Source organism: Pinus tabuliformis, chromosome 8, assembly GCF_031772625.1.
Source record: "Pinus tabuliformis cultivar Carrire ecotype Pingquan chromosome 8, CPIR1, whole genome shotgun sequence".
Taxonomy (NCBI): Eukaryota; Viridiplantae; Streptophyta; class Pinopsida; order Pinales; family Pinaceae; genus Pinus; species Pinus tabuliformis.
The window spans coordinates 324,293,423-324,317,744 of NC_142294.1; the positions used below are offsets into that span (position 1 = coordinate 324,293,423).

The 24,322-nt window shown below is 34.9% G+C and overlaps 1 protein-coding gene across 2 annotated transcripts; it reads left to right on the forward strand.

Moving 5' to 3' along the window:
- Positions 1 to 20,271: 20,271 nt before the first annotated feature.
- On the forward strand, positions 20,272 to 22,983 carry LOC149235450 (dof zinc finger protein DOF5.6-like). Of its 2 annotated transcripts, XM_089372126.1 has the most exons (4): positions 20,272 to 20,587; positions 21,255 to 21,585; positions 21,925 to 22,091; positions 22,298 to 22,983. In XM_089372126.1, the coding sequence occupies exons 1-4, from the start codon at positions 20,537 to 20,539 to the stop codon at positions 22,331 to 22,333; spliced, it is 585 nt and encodes a 194-aa protein (XP_089228252.1). In that variant the 5' UTR covers positions 20,272 to 20,536; the 3' UTR covers positions 22,334 to 22,983. The 2 variants fall into 2 exon arrangements, with proteins under 2 accessions (XP_089228252.1, XP_089228251.1); XM_089372125.1 differs by having other exon boundaries at positions 20,274 to 20,587; positions 21,255 to 22,091.
- The last annotated feature ends 1,339 nt before the right edge of the window (positions 22,984 to 24,322 follow it).

Consider the following 24,322-nt stretch of genomic DNA (forward strand, 5'->3'; position numbering starts at 1 on the left):
AGAGCGTTTTTCTAAGTATTCTAAACTATGGAAATATGATTGAGAAATAATTCATGCAAAAGAAATATTAATTTTCATTGTCCTTCTGTTCACAAAGGCTTAAAGACAATACATTTTTCTAGATTCAAGAAAGAAACAAAGCAGTGGTTTAAGTACAAAATGGAAAATAGTAAATCTAAGATCTATTTGGCAAACAACTTTAAAACAACATATAAACTTATGAATCACAATAAAACACACTTCGTACAATCTATATGATTACAATACTTGTTTCTAGGTGGTGGTGGGCCTTTGCCACTTCCCAGAGCAAGTCTAAACCAGATCAATGCTTTAAGAACTAGAAATCATAACACTTACAGGAATTTAGATGCCAAATCAAGATTATGTATTAAGGTTCAACATAACATAAGTCCAAATAAAATAGACATCACAGTCTCTAATGTCTCATAAGAATATAGCTTCTTGCAACAATATTACTTAACAGTTCTTTCTACTAGCTTACATACAGAAAACATTAGGCTTTAAATAAAGTTCAGCAGATGAAAAATAGATGTAATTAATTAACTAGAAAAAGTAAACATATAACACCAAGAATAAAATTAAGATGTATGAAATCTTCTCAAACAACTTCAAACAGATCCCAGTTGAGCTCATCTTGATCATAGCACGATTGATGAAACCAACTACTTTTTGGGCATAAGGATATCGGCTCTTAAATGCCAAAGATTTGACTGAACATCTGCTACCAAATAGAGTAAAGGAGAAAATCGAAGCCAAGTAAGGAGAATAGATCAAATGAAAATATTTCTAGAAGGTGCAACAAATTGTCCCCAATCATGGTTCCCCACGTGGCTGATCGTCGAAATCGTCAAACCCAGGTTTTTTGTACTTAACCCAGAATTTCGACATTGATTATGTACTTAAGACTCCCCTAAACGTAACTTCTTCGTGATGATGAATTTTCCCAAACTTTTTACAAGTTACATGAATGAGGAATTCTAAAGAAAACCCATGTCTCGTAATCTTGATATTCTTCTCCATTTGATCACAAATTTTAGATTTTTACCTACAGGAATATTTCATTATGTACTTAATCTTGTAGCATTTAATTTAATTATCTTATGAAGAATTTTTTCAATCGATCCCTGCAGTAAATAAACTTGGAAAAACCATCATTAAAAAATCATATCAAATTCATCTCTAATCATAGAAACTTCAAGAAAACTAATGATAATCAACCATGAAGTGTAAGATGTTGGAAATAATACTTAGAGGGTGGGTGAATCGGTATTTTCAATTCAATAACTCCTCGTTTCACAATCAGATTTATATACGCTACTTCAGTGAAGTGAACTTGCATGCGCATGCAATGGTGATTAAGGAAACCAACATATACCCAGAGAACTATGATTTTGTTAATTCATCATGTTTTTATCTTTAATCAGTGCATCAATACTTTATTATATAGTAACTATGTGCAGTAATAACATAAGAAACCATCACACATAAGCAACACACATGAACAACAATATTTATGGTGGAAACCCAATGCGGGAGAAAACCACCTGCTACTATCACCTCTCTCTTCTTTTTAATATAAAGAAAATCAGTTTACAATCCTGTACTGGTGCAGACTCATACCAGTATGCAGGCACCCACCTGCAGTAGGCTACAACCTTGTCTTGTTGTCTAGCTTCTACTGGAAGGGAGCTACAACTCCCTAGCTCTTGTACTAGACGATACTAGTAAGTAGGCGTTGACCTACAAAAGGCTACGACCTTCTCTCTTCCTCCAGGGACCATGTTTCATAAATTTTCAGACTGGATACTCCTAGTACACAAAAACACAATATGAAGGCCTCATTTCATCAAATTTTCATACTGAACCCATCAGAAACTTTGAAGCTCAAACTCTATAATAATAACTACATCAACCAACAATAAGTCAATCTGAACAGTCAAAACACTGTGCTGAACCCAGAAACCTGCATCATCATTCAGAACCAACTACAACCTAAAAAATCATACATCAGAATGCATATGCTACTTTAATGAACCCAACCTGCGTGTATACACTACTTCCTTTAACCAAACCTGCGTATACCTCCAAAATTACTAAATCTTAAAAAAAATTGAATCAATTCTGTACCAACCAATAAGATTCTGAGGATCTACTGTCAAATTACCGAGATCTAAACAGTCATCAGAAAAGATCACTCTTCTCACTTAATCAATCAATCAATCAGACTCAATCTCCTTATGCATTCAATTCTACTTTTAGATCTAAGAAGACATCATTGCCAGTCAATAGTACACCAGCAGTGCTGATTAGATAGATCAGTGATTTGCTGAATATGCTTTTCTTTTGCATATGCTACTTGGAAGCTTCGAACCATCATGACGTGCCTTCACCAAGGCGAACCAATGTATAGATATGTAAATACTAACTTACAACTTCGTTGTTATTCCAGATTTCATATATAACCAGATCATGACATTTAAAGAACAAAATATGTGTAAGCAATTAGATCTAGCCCAACCAATATCAGATCATTCAATGATAAGTCATTTCAAGTCCCATGATCTTGATTTAACATTGAATTGAACGTTCACAAAATATTTCAGATTATATCACAATCATAGCCCCTGCAACATAAAATATACTTCAGGTAGAAGTATTCCTGAGAAACCCTTTCACTTGCACACTTGGCCCTTTGATCTTCTCCTCATATAGTTTTTAACCTTTCTCAATACCTCGGACCAAAACAACACTTAGAATCGGTGGTATTCTTGGACGGGATCAAATAGTCATTACTCTCCTTACTATTGTGGGCTAATACAATGGTATTGACCCTTGGTATTCTTTAAGCTTAAATTTCCTTGATTTTCTAACTCATACGCGCTTTTCCTCTTGTGAAATTGCATGCATATGTATACACTCTTTTTGTTCTGCTAACCCGCATTTATACGCTGCTTTGACAAGCTGAACCTGCGTATACAGCTTAAAATACCTTAAGAAATCCTTTTCCTTCAACTTCTTGATTCTAATCAATAGACCTTTGTTCCAACTTCTTGTTCTTCTATACCAATGCCCTGTTACCTCTTAACTGACCTCTTACAATGTGAGTTACCCTTTATCAAATCTGTATTGACCTGTGAGTGAGTTTCCATAAAAAGCAACACCTGTATCATAATGCCAACAATCTCCCCCTTTGGACTTGATGGCAACCATATTGGTGTTGATTACTTCAAGTTGTAGAACCTGTTAGAGATATCAAGCAACACCAACACTCATACGCGCTTTTCCTCTTGTGAAAGTGTGTGCATACGTATACGCTCTTTTTGTTATGCTAACCCGTGTGTATATGCTACTTTGACAAGGTGAACCTACTTATACATCTTAAACTACCTTAAGACATCCTTTTCCTTCAACTTCTTAATTCTGATCAGTATACCTTTGTTCCATGTTCTTTTGTATCAATGCCCTATTACCTCTAAAATGACTTGTTATAATGTGAGTTACCCTTTATCAAATTTGTACTGACCTGTGAGTGATTTTCCATCAAGGACAACACCTGTATCATAATTCCAACAATCTCTCCCTTTGGACTTGATGGCAACCATATTTGTGTTTATTACTTCAAGTTGTAGAACCTATTAGAGATATCAAGTAACACCAACACTCATACGCACTTTTCCTCTTGTGAAAGTGCGTGCATACTTATACGCTCTTTTTGTTATACTAACCTACATGTATACGCTGCTTTGACAAGGTGAACCTACTTATGCAACTTAAACTACCTTAAGACATCCTTTTCATTCAACTTCTTGATTCTGAACAATAGACCTTTGTTCCAACTTCCTATTCTTCTGTACCAATGCCCTGTTAGCTCTGAACTGATATGTTACAATGTGAGTTTCCCTTTATCAAATCTGTACTGACCTGTGAGTGAGTTTCCATCAAGGACAACACCTGTATCATAATGCCAAAAGTCTCCCCCTTTGGACTTGATGGCAACCATACTGGTGTTGATTACTTCAAGTTGTAGAACCTATTAGAGATATCAAGCAACACTAACACTCATATGTGATTTTCCTCTTGTGAAAGTGTGTGCATACGTATAATCTCTTTTTGTTCTGCTAACGCACGTGTATACGCTGCTTTGACAAGGCGAACCTGCATATACAGCTTAAAATACCTTAATACATCCTTTTCCTTCGACTTCTTTATTCTTATCAATGCCCTTTATCAAATCTGTATTGACCTGTGACTGAGTTGCCATCAAGAACAACACCTATATCATAATGCCAACAATATCCCCCTTTGGACTTGATGGAAACCATATTGGTGTTTATTACTTCAAGTTGTAGAACCTATTAGAGATATCAAGCAACACCAACACCAAAATACTCTCCCCTTTTTTCATCAAGGGAAAAGGGCAGAAAAAGATATTCTCCCGCTTTGAGATACACTATGTTGTTCATGCTCCCCCTGCGTACATGTAGTGTCTGCAGAGATAGTTTTTTTTTAAAGAATAACATGACTCTATAACTCAACTATGTAAGTATGACCTTCCTATCACTAATGACTCATACATACATCAATCACCCAACCAAGTGGGGATATACCAAATGTTCATACATGACTGAAAAATTGCAGTTATTACATTATATTTCCCATGCATAGTGGGAGTAAAAATTACATCAAAATGATTCATTAATAGACTATGACAAAAAGAGACATATTATTACATCATAGGCCTTTACATGACCTTTACAATAGATGACATGAATATTTGAAACCATAGTTGAATTCAGCAACCATGATGCCAACAATGTGTAATGTTTTTGAAGGCTAATGCTCCCCCTGAACCTCTGTTACCTATTCATTGTCAACAATTCATTCATCAAGGCATATTCATCAGTCAAATAAACAACAATGAATAAATCTAATCAACAGACTGTAACCATCAATATTAGCCTGAACACCCATGTCAGAAACTGATTTTGAATCTGACCCACTGTTTTTCTATCAGAAAAACATATACGCTCCTGCAGCCATAGAAACTCGTGTATATACATGATTCTTCTTTATGAAACCCACGTATAAGACACCTTCCTCTGAAAGTTTGATTTAACAGCAGGATGATGCAGAAACTACTCCCAGCTTTTGTCTGAGATATTCAAAAGTTTCTTTGGGAAGCGATTTGGTAAATATATCAGCTACCTGTTCTTTGGAGGGAACATACTCCAATTTAACCTTTTGTTCAAGCACTTGTTCTCACAGAAAATGGTACTTAATCGGAATGTGCTTGGTCTTGGAGTGCATGAATAGATTTTTCAAAAAGCTAATTGCACTTCTATTATCACACAGAATGGAGATGGGTGGAGAACATGTGATTTGAATGTCTTGCAATGTTTGCATCATCCAGAGTAGTTGTGTGTAACAAGATGCAACAGCTACATATTCCACTTTAGTTGTAGATAAGGCAATCGAACTTTGTTTCTTGTTGAACCAAGACACTAACCGTGATCCCATATATAATACACCTCCACTAGTTCTTTTTCGATCATCAATATTTCCTACCCAATCTGCATCTGTATATGCATGAAGGGTAAGATACGTAACTTTATGATACCATAGACCAAAGTCTTGAGTTCCTTGAAGATATTTGAATATTATTTTTACAGCCTAAAGATGTGATTCCTTTGGATTTTCTTCGAACCTTCCAACAATTCCTATCGCATGCATGATATCAGGTCTAGTACCTGTTAGATAAAGCAGACTTCCAATCATAGATTTTTATGTCAGTTGATTCACTGTAGGTGATTGTTAGAACTAAGACTGCATCCTGTTACCATTGGAGTACATACTGGTTTAGAATCTTCCATTCTGTACTTCTTCAGAATCTGCTTGAGATATTTATTTTCTGAAAGAATAATACCATCTTTTGTTTTTTGTACTTGTAGGCTAAGAAAATAAGTAAGTTCACCAAGTAAGGACATTAAAATTCTTGTTGTATAACCGAAGCATAGTGTTGACTCATAGATTCTTCATTGCTACCAAAGATGATATCATCAACATAAACAACAATAATTAGTAGTTTATCATTCTCAATCTATGTGTATAAGTTGTTTTCTGCAGATCCTTTTGTGAAATCTTGTTGTTGTAGATATTTGTCAAGACGATAATACCAGGCCCTTGGAGCATGTTTCAATCCATATAGAGACTTTTTGAGCTTGCATACAAGTTTTGCATCATTTCCTAGAATGAATCCTTCTGGTTTTTCAATATAAACTTCTTCTTCTAAATCTCCATCAAAAAATGTTGATTTTACATCCATTTGATATACTTTGAATTTTCGAAAACTTGAAAGAGCAAGAAACATTCTTATGGCTTCAAGTTTGGAAACAGGTTTTAAAGTTTCTTCAAAGTCTATGCCTTCTTGTTGAGCATACCCTTTACAAACAAGTCTTGCTTTGTTTCTAATAACATCTCCATTTTCATTCAACTTATTCCTAAATATCCATTTTGTTCCTATAACATTTTTATCATGAGGGCTAGGAACTAATTCCCAAGTATTATTCTTTTCAACTTGGTCAAGTTATTCATCCATGGCCTTAACCCAACATTCATATTTTCTAGATTCATTAACATTATGTGGTTCTATGGAGGATAGTAATGCTGGAAAACTAGAAGTTCATGTAAGAGTTCTTCTCGTTTGTACTCTAGACCCTTTTTCTCCTAAAATTTGAGATTTTGGATTATTCTTTTGAACATACCTGGATGGAGTCTTTTCCATGTATGTTGCATCTTCTTATGATGCTTCATTGGTTTCTTCCTCTATATCATTTTGATTTGATACGAGAAAGCATTCATTGTCTTCCTCATTATCATCTTCCTTTATTTGTTCCAGATTTCTGCATGCTTCATCAATTACTACATCAATGCATTCAACAATTTTTCGAAGTCTTTTATTATAACATTTGTATCCTTTACTTATAGATGAATAACCAAGAAGAATTACTTCATCTGCTCTGGGTTCAAACATACTAAATTTTTCATCAATCTTTTTTATGAAACATTTTCTTCCAAAAACTCTAATTTTTTTTTTATAGTAGGAGGCTTACCATACCAAATTTCATATGGAGTTTTATCACTATTTACCCAAACATTAGCTTTGTTGAGAATAATTAGGGCAGTAAATGCAGCTTCACCCTAGAAGGTAGCAGGAGTTCCAGATTCATCAAGCATAGCTCGAGCCATTTGTTGAACTGTTCTATTCATTCTTTCCACTATGCCATTTTGTTGAGGAGTTCTGGCAACAAAGAACTTCCTTTTTATTCCCAGTTCACAAAAATCAAAAAATTCAACTGATATGAATTCTACCCCTCGATGATATCTGAGACATTTTATTTTTCAATATGATTCATTTTCAAATAAATATTTGAAGGCTTTAAACTTTTCAAATGCTTCATTTTTATGCTTTAGTAGACCTATCCAACACATTATAGAAAAATCATCAACGAATAAAATGAAGTATTCTTCTCCACAAGGTGACTTTTTCCTTGTTGGCCCACACAAATCAGTATGGATGAGTTTAAGAGGCTTACTTCCCGACCCTTCTTTCTCATTGAAAATAAGTCTAGTTTTCTTACCAACTTGACATGGTTTGCAGATGGTATTTTCTGGGACGCTGATATCTGGAAGATCACGAACCGTCTTGAGCCTGCATGCTTTTCTTATTTAAGAAAAGCTTAGATGCCCCAATCTTCTATGCCATAACAAGTTTTCATATGTTTTGCTTAGATAGTGTTAGAGCCTAGATTGGCCTTAGGCTGAAGGGAGGCAATCCTAGGATAACCACAAACCATGCTTAACCTGGTATCTAGCCCTACCAGGTTGGGAGAGGGCTCTCTCCTTGTCAATCTCAGTGAGGATAGTTGCAATTATATCTTGATATGACTGAAATGAATGCTAATTTTAGGCTAGGTATAGTAGATTATGGTTTCTGGTTTGATTTTTAAGTTTTGGTTTCTAGATCAATTGGAGAAGGCAGATTGCATCCGGGAAATCAACTCAAGGATACAGTGATGTTCTATGGGGCGAGGTAGACAAGGGTTTATGTATTATAAATGGATTTAGATGGTAGATTAAGATATCTAAGAAGTTGAGAAGGGCATAAAGAAACTATGAATCCTCTTCAAACAGTTGAAAACATTGAAAACCAAATGCATTCCCAAGATAAAGCACAACAGTGTATTTTGCCTATTCACCTTGATTCATTTAGTTTTAGAAGAGAAAGATAGATTTGGATACATATAAAACATAAGAAAAACTCATTACAAATAATAAACAATACATAAACTAATAGTCACAAGAATCCCACAAAAATAGCTATGAAACCTGGTTTTATTCCTTGCCAAATTGCTGATACAAATGTTCAATGAGTGCCACCACTTCCACCAAAGTCCAACCTTTACAAATGAATAAAAAAGTACATGATATAGGCAAGGAAACTACTCAAGCTAGCTATCATGGGTTGAAACCATGAGAAGAGGAGTATTTTCAACCATATCTAAACTAGGAACACAAAAGTAGGCCGTGGAACAGCTTGCCTCTAAAACATAGGAAACTAATTCATTCAGTTCAAAACCACCTTTGACTTGATGTATCTACCCTATGAGGTTTTTTTCATCCATATTTACATCAAATTCATCATTTACCATGCATACATTTACCAAGGAATGAAGAAAAAGTCGTTTTCCAAGAAAACTAGGAAAAAACTAGAAATTAAGGCAAAACTGGCAAAATCAGTTTAATGTGTAGCGCCACTTCAGGGCCAGTTTTGGAGGCCTTTCTGGTGTCCAAATTAGGTGAAAATTGGCTTTTTGGAAAGCCCTGCCTGTCTAGTTTTCGGAACAATTTGATTTTTTTGATTTGGATCTCATTTTCCCCTTCAAAAGTTGATTCTCCCAAGATTTCTTCCTGTGTGGCAAAAAAGTGGCAGAGAGGGCACTTTTTGGGTGTTTTTTGCCCTTTTGGTGACCAAGATCTTGTACAAAATTTCTCAATATTTTTGAGTTGACTTATTTTTCCATTCTGATTCCAAATATGTAAGCCTTTTTTCAAGAGGATGTCCCCTTCAAAAGCATAGTGCCAATGGCGCTACGCACCTATTGGGTTTTCCTATGTTGCAAAATTTAATGTGTAGCGCCATTGATTTAATGCACAGTGCCCTTTTGTAGACCGATTTTGGAGGCCTTCTTGGTGTCCAAATTGGGTGAAGGATAGCTTGTTGGAAATATTATTGAGTATACTTTCCATAACATCTTTAATTTTTCCATTTGGAGTTCATTTGCTCTGTCAAAAGTGAAATCTCCCAAGAGTGGTCAAAATGTGCAAAATGAGGCTGCCTAAATGTAGAGTGTTGTTGCAGTCAACGTTTGAAGGTCTTATTCAACTCCAAATTGAGCTCATGATAGCTCATTGGGAAGATATTTGTGTCTAATTATCATTTCACTCATCAAGAAAGTCATTTGGCCAACCCAGCTAGGAGAAATCTTGATTTTCCTAAGGTCACTCCAGAGTTGCAGCAACTCCCCTGAGGCAACTATATTTTTGACATTTCTCTAAAACCATGACACCTGTGTAAAAAGTGAAGGATTTTTTTCTTCCTTGGCCTATTTTGGACAAAAACCTCTCTAAATTTTTCCAAATTCATTTTTTCTTGCTCAAAAACATCATTTGAGTAAAACCTATCCCGATGTGTGGAACAGGGGATTTGTAGAAATTAAGGGAAATGAAGGGGATAAGGGGCTTCTAAATTCTTGAGAAAATTTTGGGAAGTAGGGAGGGATGTTAGGAAACAGGGGAAAATTGAATTTCAAATATTGAGTGAGGGGAAGGGGTCCAAAAGGGAAAAACACAGGCTTAGCCTAGAAAATTATCAAATTGTAGCAAGAAACTAGGGTTTGTGGGAAAATGAGGAATTTGAGGGATATCAGTGATGGGAAGTGTTTAATAAGGTACATTAAGGATAGGGGAAGGTATATTAACATCAGGACACAAGTTTTGTTGATGATTTGACTATCCAAGAGAAATTACCTTCAAAACCCTAAGAGAGGGAAATGAACCTTACCCAAGTACAACTGAAGCACGAACAAGGTGTAAAATGACCCATTGGAACCTGAAATGATGATGAAAACTCTCTGAATGATGGTACACTCAGCTGAATGGTGACATGGACCGACATTTGGAAAACCTTGAAAGGAGTGAAAACAAATCCTAGACCTAATATGTAGAGACCAAATTTTACTTGAAGACTCACTGAAATGACAAAATTTGACCTTGACACCTTAAGCTTTGTAAGAGCATGCTTGATCACTGGATGAAGGATTCAAATACTGAAACTAACATATAGAATTATTTTTGTCCCCCTTTTAGTATATATATATATATATATATGTATGTATTGCTTGAAGTTCTTATACCTTTGATTACGGTCTTTCCTGTATCAAGCTCACGAACCACACATCCATTTGATCGAAACACAACTTCCCTTGATCACACATTTGACTGATACTCAACAATTTATGTTTTAAACCATCAACATACATGACATTTCCATATTTAACCTTTTCTTTTGTATAAACAGAACCTTTACCTTTAATGATAGTTGGTGTGTCATTTCCAAAGGAGACATTCTTTTCCTTTTCTAAAGAATTATATGAAAGGAGTTCATCTCTATCACCTATCATGTGTTTAGAAAATATGCTATCAATGTACCACTGATTTTCTTGTCCTTTCGCAAACAGAGCTATGCCACAACTTTCTGATTGAAATTCCTTCTTTTTCCATACCTTGGAATTTAATGATGTTTGCTCCTTTTCAATTGTTGGCCGAAATTTTCTCCTGCATTCAGATTCTTCATGACCAAAGTTATTGCAAAATGAAACTTCAATTTCATCTTCAAGAGGATAAAATTTATTATAAGAACTTTTCTTGATTCCTTTTACGCTCCTTTTGTTTTGTGCTTCTCTAGTCATGATAGTTTTGTAAGAAACACATTGAGAAGCCTTATGCCCAAAGTTATGGCATGAAAAGCATTGTCCATTAAAGAAGTTTTTGTGATCATAGAATCTTTTGGCATTGTTTAATTTTTGGTTGATGCTTCTATTTATGTTCACACCTGGAGTAAATTGAGCATGATTTACCTGATGAGTACTTTTAAGCTTTTGCTGACAATTGACATATTGTTCACTGGTCTTTATTGCATCAAGATAGCTTCTGGTGATGGCTGATTATTTTTGTGATTGGGATGATTCTTCAGTATATCCAAGACCGATCTTTACAAGAGGAGAATGCTAAACCTTGATGATTTCATTTAAAGTTTTTGATCGTTTAACAAATCTAAGATTAAGAGATTTTGTCTTTTGAAGTTCTTTTCTTAAACCCGCAACTTCACATTTTACTTTTTAATTGTGTTTTTCTCTTTCAGTGAGTTGATGTGTCAAAGTGTCTATGATCATATTCTTTTCTTCCACATAGATTTTGAGTTTAGTGATTTCTTCAATAAAGTCTTCCTCTTCTAAGGCATCCAAAACATCACCATTGTCATAAGCCATGAGTTTAAAATCTTGTTCAATTTCATCTTCATCATTATTAGATAATCCATCACTATCTTCATGTGTATAGTAACTTCTTCTATTAACAACATATTTTCTATTTCCTTTTGCAGACTCCTTTCCTTTTTCATGATTATCTTTGTGAGGACATTTTGCAGCATAATGGCCAACTCTACCACAAGAAAAGCATTTGAATGGTAGCTTACCTCTGAATCTTCCAGAACCTCGTTCAAGCTTCTTGACAAATTTTACCTCCTCTTCTTCTTCTGAAATATATCCTGATTCATTGAGATCTTCCTTTTATTTTCCCTTTTCTAAAGCTTTGAAAGTGGCTTCCCTAATATCTGATGTACCTCATTTCCTCATTTCAAAGGAAGTTAAAATTCCATGAAGTTGAACAACAGTAATATATTGAAGATCCTGTTTTTCTTCTATGGTAGATACTTTTGACTCAAATTTAGAAGACAAAGATCTCAAGATTTTCTCTACTAAAGTAGCCTCCTTTATTTCTTCACCTAAATTCTTCAACAATTTACAATCTCATCCACTCATGAAAAGTAACTAGAAATACTTTCATCACTATGCATTTTGAGAGTTTCATACTATATTCTGAGAGTTTGGAGCTTAGCACATTTTACTTGGGAGTCTTCTTCATAGCTCTGAATGATTTTTTCCCATATCTCTTTGGTTGTCTCAAGCCGCATGACTTTGACGAATTCTAATTCTAACAGACTTCCCAATAAAGTATTGACTGCTTTGGCATTAGTTTCGTATAACTTCTTACCTGTTGTATCTATAGGTATTACTGCTAGAAACTAGTATCCTCCTTCCACAATTTCCCAAACATCAACTCCAAGCGACTGAAGATAGGCCCTGGTTCTTCTCTTCCAATATACTAAGTTGTTTCCATTGAAGATTAGTGGTATGATAAATCCCATGCCTTCGTGATTGTTCATCTTGAGAGATCTCCCTTCAAGCGATCAAGCTTCTTCTAAAGGACCTTCTCTGATACGAATTGTTGAAAATAATACTAAGAGGAGGGGGTGAATCAGTATTTACAATTCAATAGATTTCATTTCACAATTAGATTTATATACGCTACTTCAGTGAAGTAAACTTGCGTGTGCACGCAACTCTGATTAAGGAAACCATCGTATACCCAGAGAACTTATGATTTATTAATTCATCATGTGTTGATATTTAATCAGTGCATCAGTACTTTATTATATAGCAACTATGTGCAGTAATAACATAAGAAACCATCACACATAAGAAACACACATGAACACCAATATTTAAGGTGGAAACCCAATGCGGGAGAAAAACCACCTATTGCTTTCATCTCTGTATTCTTTTTAATATAAAGAAAATATGTTTACAATCTTGTACTGGTGCATACTCAAACCAGTATGCAGGCACCCACCTGTGGCAGGCTACAACTTTCTCTTGTTCTCCAGCTTCTACTGGAAGGGAGCTACAACCCCCTAGCTCTTGTACTAGATGATATGTTTACTAGTAAGTAGGCATCAACCTACAAAAGGCTACAACCTTCTCTCTTCCTCCAGGGACCACGTTTCATAAATTTTCAGATCAGATACTCTTGGTACACAACAACACAATATGAAGACCTTGTTTCATCAAATTTTCACACTGGACCCATCATAAACTTTGAAGCTAAAACTCTATAATAATAACTGCATCAACCAAGAATCAGTCAATTTGAACAGTCAGATCATTGTCACTAGAACACTATGCTGAACCCAGAAACCTACATCATCATTCAGAACCAGTTGCAACCTAAAAAATCATACATCAGAATGCATACGCTACTTTAATGAACCCATCCTACATGTGTACGCTACTTCCTTTAACCAAACCTACATATACCTCCACAATTACTAAATCTTAAAAACTTTTGAACCAATTCTGTACCAACCAGTAATATTCTGAGGATCTACTGTCAAAACTCTTATCACTCAACCAATATATCAATCAAACTCAATCTCCTTATGCATTCAGTTCTACTTTCAGATCTAAGAAGACATCATTGACAAACAATAGTAAACCAATAACACTGATCAAATAAATCAGTCATTTCTGAATAATAGGCTTTTCTTTTTCATACGATACTTGGAAGCTTCGAATTGGCATGTATACACGCCTTCACCAAGGTGAACCGGCGTATAGATATGAAAATACTAACTTACAACTTCGATGCTATTCCAGATTTCAGACATACCTAGATCATGACATTTAAATAATAAAATGTGTGTAAGAAATCATATCTAGCCCAACTAATATCAGATCATTCAATGATAAGTCATTGCAGTTCTCACGATCCTGATCCAACATTGAATTGAAGGTGCACAAAGTATTTCAGATTATATCACCATCATAGCTCCTGCAACATAAAATATACTTCAGGTAGAAGTATTCTTGAGAAACCCTTTCACTTGCACACTTGACCCTTTGATCTTCTCCTCCTTATATAGTTTTTCGCCTTTCTCAATACCTCAGACCAAAACAACACTTAGAACTTGTTGTATTCCTAGATGGGAACAAATAGTTGTTACTCCACTCAATATTGGGGGCTAATACCATGGTGTTGACCCTTGGTATTCTTTAATCTTAAATTTCCTTGATTTTCTAACTCATACGCGCTTTTCCTCTTGTGAAAGTGTGTGCATACGTATATGCTCTTTTTGTTCTGCTAACCCATGTGTATACATTGCTTTGACAAGGTGAACCTACGTATACAACTTAAACTACCTTAAGACATCCTTTTCCTTCAACTTCTTGATTATGATCAGTAGACCTTTGTTCCAACTTCCTGTTCTTTTGTACCAATGCCCTCTTACCTCTGAACTAACCTGTTACAATGTGAGTTGCCCTTTATCAAATATGTATTGATCTGTGAGTCAATTACCATCATGGACAACACCTGTATCATAATGCCAATATAATATATGAATTGAAGGCAAGTTGTGAAATTATGGTATGAAATGAGTTAAAATATAGGAATTTAGGTTATGAATAATGATATTCTATGGTGGAAAAATGCGCATATTTGAGGCGCAACAATTTTGATGCTTATAGTTTCCTTATCAATTTGACTCATCTTATGAGAAATCTTCAGTTTGAGAACGATGTTGTACTGGTGATGGTCTTATACCCTTATTGACCAAGGAAGATGTAACTTGTAAAATAATTTATTTTGTGTCTAGAAAGTATTGGAAACCTCCAAAGTACAAGTCAACCCTGACAACTATAAGTCAGCCTAAAGAAGGGAATTCGACCCTTTGGAATAGCTATATAAAGGAGCATATTCGACCTCATTTGGCACTCACTTACTCACAAATTTGATCTATCAAGAAGAAGTTCGATTTGTAGCTGGGAAGAAAGAAGAAAAAGAGAGTGAAGGTCTAGAAGGTAAGAAGAAGCAATAAGATCTGTTTTTGGGCTATATCTCTCTCACACGTGATAAGATCTAGGGTTTCAGCTTCCAAGAAGACTGAAATTGCAAGTTTTAGTTGTAAGAGATCAAGTTACAATATCAAGTTGCTAGAAGAGAAGGTATTCTGTTGTGACCTCGTTGACCTTGGGATAAACTATCTCGCTCAAAAGAGGATCTCTTGAAGAGTTGAATTAGGGTTTTTGCAGTAGCTGTAGGACCAATATTGTAGGATCAAAGTTACAGGTCAAAGTTACATGGACGCAGTTGGGGTCAAAGTTGTAGCTAGAAGTTGGTTGAAGTAGGTTCAAGCTTTGTTGATCTTATTTACTATAAAGGATTTCTTGAAGTGCTGACATGGTACTTGGAAGAGAACTTGGTCTAGGGTTTGGGTCTTTGTTGTCTCACTTGAAGTAGATTTTATAAGAAGAGAAGATTTTTTCTAGGTTTTTCCCTTGGAGGGGTTTTTCCCTAGCTTGGATCCTAATATCTATGTGCATTGTCTTTACTATTTTGATCTTGATATTTGTTTGATGAAAATATCTAATACAAAAACACAAGAAGATAAATAAGATTCACAAACAAGTATTAAAGAATAAGGAAAACCTAAAGCTACCATATTGCATTTTCCAACAAAGTTATGAATCCACATATGGGTCCCTAAGCCAAATCTAATTCCCAAACCATTCTAGATAACAAGATATTACAATCATTCCCTATTTATTTTGCTCACAAAAATCTTAGTTTACTAGCTCCCTTGCCCCCTTAGCATGCATAGCCCAAAGAAAGGAATCCCCTTCTTTGCAGTACAATCCTTGGGCTATTCTCTCTTTCTATAGGGCTCTAGTTCCATTGAAAAAAAAATCTTAATGTTAGAAAATTCAGGGAATCTCAACTATGGACATTTTTACTTAACTACAATTACTTTCATGTACACAGGAAAAGTTTTCCACTACTAGTATATCCAACAATATTATACAATCAACAAGCTCAGTCTCTTTCTCATCCAACTTTTCTTTCCATCCATAAACAAAAGAAAAATGGGATACAATGAATGAGGAATCACCCAAAACAAAAAGGTATGGCAAAACATGGAGGCCCATAAAGCACCATGTGGCTTCCCCAAGAAGTTCAAGTAACTACCTTTTCCCACTATTTCTAGGATGAGGACAATCAAATATAGTAATTTGTGCTAGTATTATTAAGTCTCCCTATCTCATGGAACACCCCATAACTTTGTCCTTATTCATTTGTAGTTGGTGATGTATTTTTATTATTAGTATTCAAAGCTATTACATTTCTAGTCTCTCCATCCTTTCATCATGTACAAGCATACAATATTAATCTAGGGATGAATACCAAAATATTACATAACAAGTCCCAAATAGATTTGAGAAATCGTGGACCTATTTTTAGCGCATCTTAAGTGACCATGGACCTAGATTGGGGCTTGTACCCCCAACTAGAGACATGAATTTAGAGAATGTCCCAAAAAGGTGATATATCAAGGATTAAAGTAACAACAAGAATTAGAGACCATAGTAGGGTAGGTACCTAAGGAAACCACATGTGTTAAACATCATAATACGTTCCCACATCTAGGCTAGGGTGAGAGACACTTTAAGAATATGATCCATAACATTAAGACAATAATTGCCAAGTATTTTGGCATCACTAGATGGATCATACAAGAATTTAGTGTAGGGGTGTACCACACAAGGCACCTCCCAATGCGTAGGCATATGTGAGTACCAAAGTGTGAATTTTGTATGTTACGTATGTGCATGTGCATCCAATTACAAGTTGAAAGAGATTTGAAATTATATAATTAATTTACCTAATGGAGTCTCAATACAACTTGCCTTTATTAGCATTTAGAGGTGATTTACCTAAAAGGAGTCTCAATAAAACTTTCTTTAATGAGCACGAGGAGGTATAAAAATGTTGTAGTTTATTAATAACTCATTACCATGGATCAACTATATACATCATGCACAACCTATTTATAAATAAATTTTTACCATTAGAGTTCTCAGTCTGAAGAATGTGTATCTAAAGCTACCTATGAACCTTACAATGTTGCATTAAGAGTGTGGATGGCCATTAATATTAATAGGTAATTTCTATCCAATTTCCTTAAGTCCTAACCACTCATAAAAATATATACATGGAAATTATACATTAGTATGTAATAATATTTAGGTAATTGGACTCACCATATTGATGATCACACAATGGCATTAGTGATGCTAACTTCTTCGAATGAACAAGCACATGAGAACGAATAAACAACCTTGAATGTATAGTCTTTATTTGAGTTTGGAAATTAATTTGTAATGATTACCACAATGAGAGAATATAGTCTCTACAACAAGCATGGGGAGGGATGGTAGTTAAGCATCATATATAGCACAATTATAGGAAAATTGGTACATTATTTCCCGTTTAAGAGGAGACAAGAAGTCCTCATTGGCCTCTAGCAATTGAAGTAGCCTTGATTTATGCTAGGGCATCCTTCTTTCATGCTCATCTAACCTTTTGCATCTCCTCATATAAATCATTTGGGTAGTATTTATCTTGTCTTGTGATTCTGTAAAACTCCTAATTAACTCAATATAGGGAATATGATAGACAATTAAAAATTAAAGTCATTTTTTATAGAATTTAATGTATATGTTGTGGGTCTTCTATGGGAGGCTAAATGTATCTTTTAATTTATTTCTATTAAAAGAGAGAGAGATGCAATTATGGATATAATGTCATATAATTTGAGTGCAAATATGATGTAGAAGCATCCACGCATAGTTCAAATGCAACATAAAGGAATGTGCAAGAGAGGATAGACAAACTAAAAGGGGGAAATGCATTGAAAAATTGTTTAGGGGCATATGGGAATAGGGAATTATGGGTGCATGTTTACTTGGAAAAAATTGTCTATGATGTAGGCACAAGAAAAGAAAGAAATGCAGAATGAGGCAATGCACATGCATGAAGGAACCACAACAAGTGCACATAAGAAGGATTTGCTTAGAAGATGAAGCATAAGACACATGAGTACTATTATAATTGTTAGTGTTTATGACAGAAAATGAGCAATTAAGACGATTACCATGGTTAAAATCGTGATGAAGGGAAGAGCCACCATAAAGAAGGTGAAGAATCTAGTTAGATATAAGTCAAATGATTTGAGAGTTCATGAGTAAAGCATATAAAGAATAATAAAGTAATGTGAGTTGTTTACTTGTAAAGACATTGTGCTAGAGTAAAACACTTGAACTACATACATACATTATGAATTCTTCCAATAATAAGATTGAAGATATATATTTATATAATAATAAAAATAATTTATTTTTAAGGCAATGACCAAGCCATACATCAAATTGGTGCATCAGACCCCTTGTCTGTGGGACAAGGGACCAACTTCCACCCAACAATTTAACTACTAAAGTCTACAGAAGTGTACATGCTCTATCCTCCTCTGGATTTGAATTTATAATCTTTTACAAAGAAACACATATTCTTAATTTTCTTTAGTTTATATATATATATATATATATATATATATATATATTCATATAATAGTAGAAATAAATTAACTTCATATTACTTTTATAAATAAGTTTTTTAATCAAATTAAAAATAAAAAATCTAATCTTGAACTTGTTTCTAGTGATATGATAAATGTTGACCGTGTTAATGGTAAACATATAAAATATACCATGTTTATGTGTATAAAAAGTAAAATAAAAAAATTAATTTAATTTTGAAATTAATTTATTAGGAGATAAAAATGTTTCTTAATCAAATAGATAAAATCTAGTTTTAAACCTAATGTGCATCACCACTTTGTCAATATGCATTTGGGCTTACAAACAAATTAAAACATATATAATAATTTTGGTATTTATAATAAAATGTTGAGTCAAATATTTATTAGGAGATAAAAATGTTTCTTAATCAAATAGATAAAATCTAGTTTTAAACCTAATGTGCATCACCACTTTGTCAATATGCATTTGGGCTTACAAACAAATTAAAACATATATAATAATTTTGGTATTTATAATAAAATGTTGAGTCAAATATAGCCCTCTAGGTTATAAACTAGTACTTAGTTGGCTGGACCAACGATTGTCAATATACATTTGGGCTTACAAATAAATTAAAACATATATAATAATTTTGGTATTTATAAAAAAATGTTGAGTCAAATATAGACCTCTAGGTTATAAACTAGTACTTAGTTGGCTGGACCAACGAGGGCACTTGTGGGTGCGTTGATGGATTGTATAATTTGTCTGCATATAAAAGATAATGATTTGGAACACGCTGATGGTGAAAGGGTCACAAGGAAAGGAATATTAGATAGTGAATATATTCTACTAAAAGGACATTACATTAAATTATATTGGTATCTTTTCTCCACATGAAGCTTCATGAAGAAGAAAAATTGATCCCCCAATGATGGTGGCCAACTCTATGAGAAATGCATACACACGTGTGCATAAATGTTGTACAGATACAACTAATTTCCAGATAAGTCAAATTAGTGAGTGGTTGCAGTGAACCCCATTGGCTTGATGTCTATTGTTTTCAATGTGTGAATGGGTCATTTGAGATATGGTTAATATGGCACATTTTCTATAGCCCACCAAAGTGCAAACGGCACATGTCAAACCCCACCCCACCATTGGGTGTGAATCCTACCCCACCCCTCACCCCACCATTAGGTGTGAATCCTACCCCACCCGACCCCCCACCATTGGGTGTGAATCCTCATGTACTTTGTGTCGATATTAGAGTTGAGAAGACCAAACCTACTTTTGCTAGGAATGCCACGTAAGCACATGTGAGTAAGAAGATAAGAATGGGATGACATTGCATATGTGATTCATCCCCTAAGGGTGGTTGGTGAGGGTTGGTGTGTAAGAAAGAATAAGGGTTTGGGGTACTTCATAGAAACATAGGTCAATGTATTAAATATTTGATCTCCACTGTCTCGCACAATAACCCGCAAAATTTGGTACACGTGGACGGAGAATGGGGACAGAGAATCCCCCGACCGCACGCATCTGATGACGACTACTCGTCGGACGTGAAGGGCCCGCCGCCACCGACTCTACGGATACTTCGTCACCTTTTTCTGCTTCGGTCTATTTCTCTCTCCAACACTCACACTTTCTTTCTATCCCCACCACCTTCACATTCCCTTCTTATTCTTCGTCGCCTCCAATTATCGCCCTCGCACTCACTCTCCTTCTGCTCCTCCTCCTCAACGGTCACGGGTTCCACCCCAGCCACCTGCATCATCATTTCTTTTGTTTTTTCTGCTGTAAATTCTCTGTTGTGTGTGGTATTTATATGTGATTGTAAGGCCGGTAGTTGTTGGTCATACTTTGTGGTTAGTGTGGCTGTGGAGAAGTAGGTGGTTTTTGAGTACTTGGTTTACAGAACAATGATGCTCAGCCCTGTTCAGGTCTGCATGGATTCCACTGATTGGCCACAGGTATATATATACATGTAAAAATGATTGGTTATCTGGTTTTTGCTTATGGGTTTATTCATGATTTTGTCTTAGTGAGCTTATTTTCAATTATATGCAGTTCTTTGTGGGGTTTTGTCAAATATGTATCATACCTATTGTGGGTTTTAGAATTCTTTGAATTTGGAAATTTTCAGATTTATATATGTACCATAGCTGATCATGACTCTTAACTTATTTCACTTAAGTACATATACTGAGATTTGAGAATAGCTTTTATCAGAAAAGTTGTAGAGTGCCAAGGAATTTGGTTGAGATCGTATTCTGATTTTGGAGAAAATACTTTAACGAAAGTTGGTCTGTGGTGGTATAATATTTTAGTGAACATGTGATTTATGTGATGTTTACATTATTAGGGTTTCTGATCTTAGGTTTTAGGGAAGTGTTGTTATGTTGGTAAGTGGTTTTGCAGCTTAATTCAAGAAGATATGTTAGGGTTTTATTGAGTTCTGTGAAGGGTTATTGGTTTTTGGGTTTCCAATTAGATTCATTTAAGCATTGTCCTGATTTCGGTTCTGTGATGTGATTTTATTTTGTTGTGGCTTCTGGCTCATAGATATTTGATGTTGGTGGGTGATGTTAAATTTGTGCTCATTTGATAATGCTTTTGAGGACTGGTTTTGTTCTCCAGGGCATGATGCAGGAGAGAGGGTTTAGGCCAAGTGGCGAAGACCTGCTTTCATGTTCACGTCCATTGCTTGAGAGAAGGCTGAAACCTCAGCCTGAACAAGCCCTGAAATGCCCAAGATGCGAGTCCACCAACACCAAGTTCTGCTACTACAACAACTACAGTTTATCACAACCTCGTCATTTCTGCAAGACCTGCAGAAGGTACTGGACCAAAGGAGGGACTCTCAGGACTGTACCTGTTGGTGGGGGTTGCAGAAAGAACAAGAGGGCTAAGAGAAGTGTAGCTGCAGATCAGCCCGTGTTTAGCACACAAAGTGAGCCATCCACCTCAGGTGCACCCTCTGCAAGTGCCCTTCCAATTGGCTTGGACCATCAAGCTGACCTTAATCCTGCTACTAATTCAAGCTCTTATTTCAATCTTGCTGCAAATAATACTCCTGCATCGACTGAGGCTAATCTAGCATTTGCCAGAATGCAACAAGCTGCAAGGCAAGGGGGTCGGTCTGTTCTACCCAACTGCAATAACTCTGATTTTTTGGGTCTCTCCTGTGGCAGCAGTACCCAATCCTCCTTTGGACCCCAGAATAGTCTAAATAACCTTAACCCCATATCCTCACTGACCAATCTTTCAGCACTGAGTGCCCTGAATTCATTGAAGTTTAGTTTTGCAGGTCTGGAGGATTTCCATGGGAACTCAAATAGAAGTGATCAAGGATCCCTAGCAGTTCCCTCAGAATGGCAGCTTCCATCAGAGACCACACTCTTTGAGCAGGCTGGAGACTCTACAAATTACTGGTCTGGTGGAGCATGGGGTGATCTCACAAGCTATGGCTCATCTGTAAGCCCACAAATCTAAAAACCATGTCCCAGTTGGGTACTTGACATGAAAAAGAATGTTCTCAAGTAGCAAGTTTTTATGGCATAGACTTTTATGTTTTGGCCCTTGATGACAGTTCCCAGCATGGTGTAGGCATGGTTGTCAAATTTATTGATGACAAACATGACATCTCTGCTATTTTTTTTTTGCTGCTGATTATACTGCAGTTGGCACCGTACATGGAACATAAATACAGTAGATGATGGATGATGATAAGAAGGAATCACTTCTATGGAACTCAATATTTGAAGCTTCTTTTTGTTCGGCTTCAAGATTAAGCTCCTTGGTGAATCCCCTAAACAACATGTGACCTTGAAAGGAGTTACTTCTAATTCTATGTTCTGCCTGGGCTGACTGATTCTGCAAGTCTGTGAAGCAAATACAGCTTGTAGTCAGGCTGCCCATGAATGTTCTTTTCATTTGGTTAGTTTCGTATGTATAAATAGATGGTGTTCTCTTTTCAGACAGTTTGGGATTTCATGCAAAGCTTTTGCCCAAGTTTTTGGGGCATCAGGATCTTTTGGAGCTACGTTCCAAAAGGAATATGTATATGTGCATTCCTCTCCGGAAGGAGGAGAGTTGAGAATAGTTTGCAGAAGCGTTAGGATAGTAAATTAGTGTTGGCATAGAATAAAAACCTCTGTTCTTTCCAGGAGGAACTGATTATTATATAGAATCTGCATAAAAGCTTATGCTTCATACTTTGCTATGAATGCAAGAAATAGCTTTTAGTATGCATTAGTGTGTTCAGATAAAATAAATGTCAGGCTGTGTTTCTTGAAATATCTATATCTGTTGAAAATGAAAACAACATATATAAATAAAATAAAAAAATGATGGTGGTTACCATCCATATTTTGTAGTCTTGTGGAATGGTGAAATTGTTGGTATCCCATTTGAAATTGTTCATTAAACTGCATTGAGAAACAACACATAAAGAGCCTGGCATACTATTTTTATAGCGGCTGGCATAATATTTTTAATGTGTTACATTAATGGATAAAGAGCTTTCTTTATTTGTGACCACCTTTGGTACTTTTTCTGCTTTAATTCCCTCATTTAAGATGACATGTATTGCAAATGGATAGCATTGTGTTTGGAATTTGAGCGCTAATAGTTGTCAAAGGGCAATTTTACAGGTATGAAATGAGAGATTCAGTGAATTAATGTCTCTAATTGTACACACTTTTATATTATAAAAAGCTATGAGTGCTTAAAAAGATTTCAAAGACTACGTATGTTAAGTGATGTACTATTTGGGTAGAGAAGAAGTTTGACAAAAATATGGCAACGAGAAGAAAATTCAAATTTTAATTACAGATATTCATGAAAACAGGAAGAGTGATTAATATGAACTTTAATTGCGAACACATATTTATAAAAATACTAAAATAACTAGAGAGAAAAGGCTTTATTTTTAATTTTGTTCAGAAGAAGCAAAGAATATACCTAACTCAATTTGTACTTTGAACACGCTCTCAATTCTTTATTAGAAAAAGTGTAAAGTAAAACGGCTCAGTTCTTTATTTAAATAACTGTGAAGTAAAATGACTCTTGAGGATGTAAGAGGGTTGGTTCATCTATTACTTTCTATCTGGTCGGTTGAATAATGAGAGAATCAATCTTTGGTTGGTTGAATAATGAGAGAATAAAAGATTTGATGGAGTTTGTCTTTTTTTGGGCGAAATAGTTAACTTTATGATGAAAAGGGAGGCATAGCATAAAATAGGTTATGATTAATCCTTGCTTTTTAAATACATAAAATATAATTAAAATAGCCTTAAAGTATAGTTTTTATTTATTAAATAGGTTGCTAACTTTGCTTCTCTAAATATGGAAAATTGAAATAACAAAAAAGATATCTTTATAGTTGAGTTAGTCTGGGTTTTCACATTTTAAAATATTTATATTTTAATAGATTTTAAATATTTTTATTATTTTAAATTTTTATGATTTATTTTTCCATGAAAAGTCTTTTTAATTTCTATTAATGTGGATAAAAATTATTATTATATGTTGTATATTTCAGTGTCATCAAAAACAAAGATGTTGAATTTACTATCAATTATAATTACTATATCCATTATCTGTATCATTGTTGATTTTACTATCAATTATAAAAATTGTTGATTTTACAATATCTACTATCTATATCATTCTTGATCATATATACATCTGTAGAGAAAAGCTCT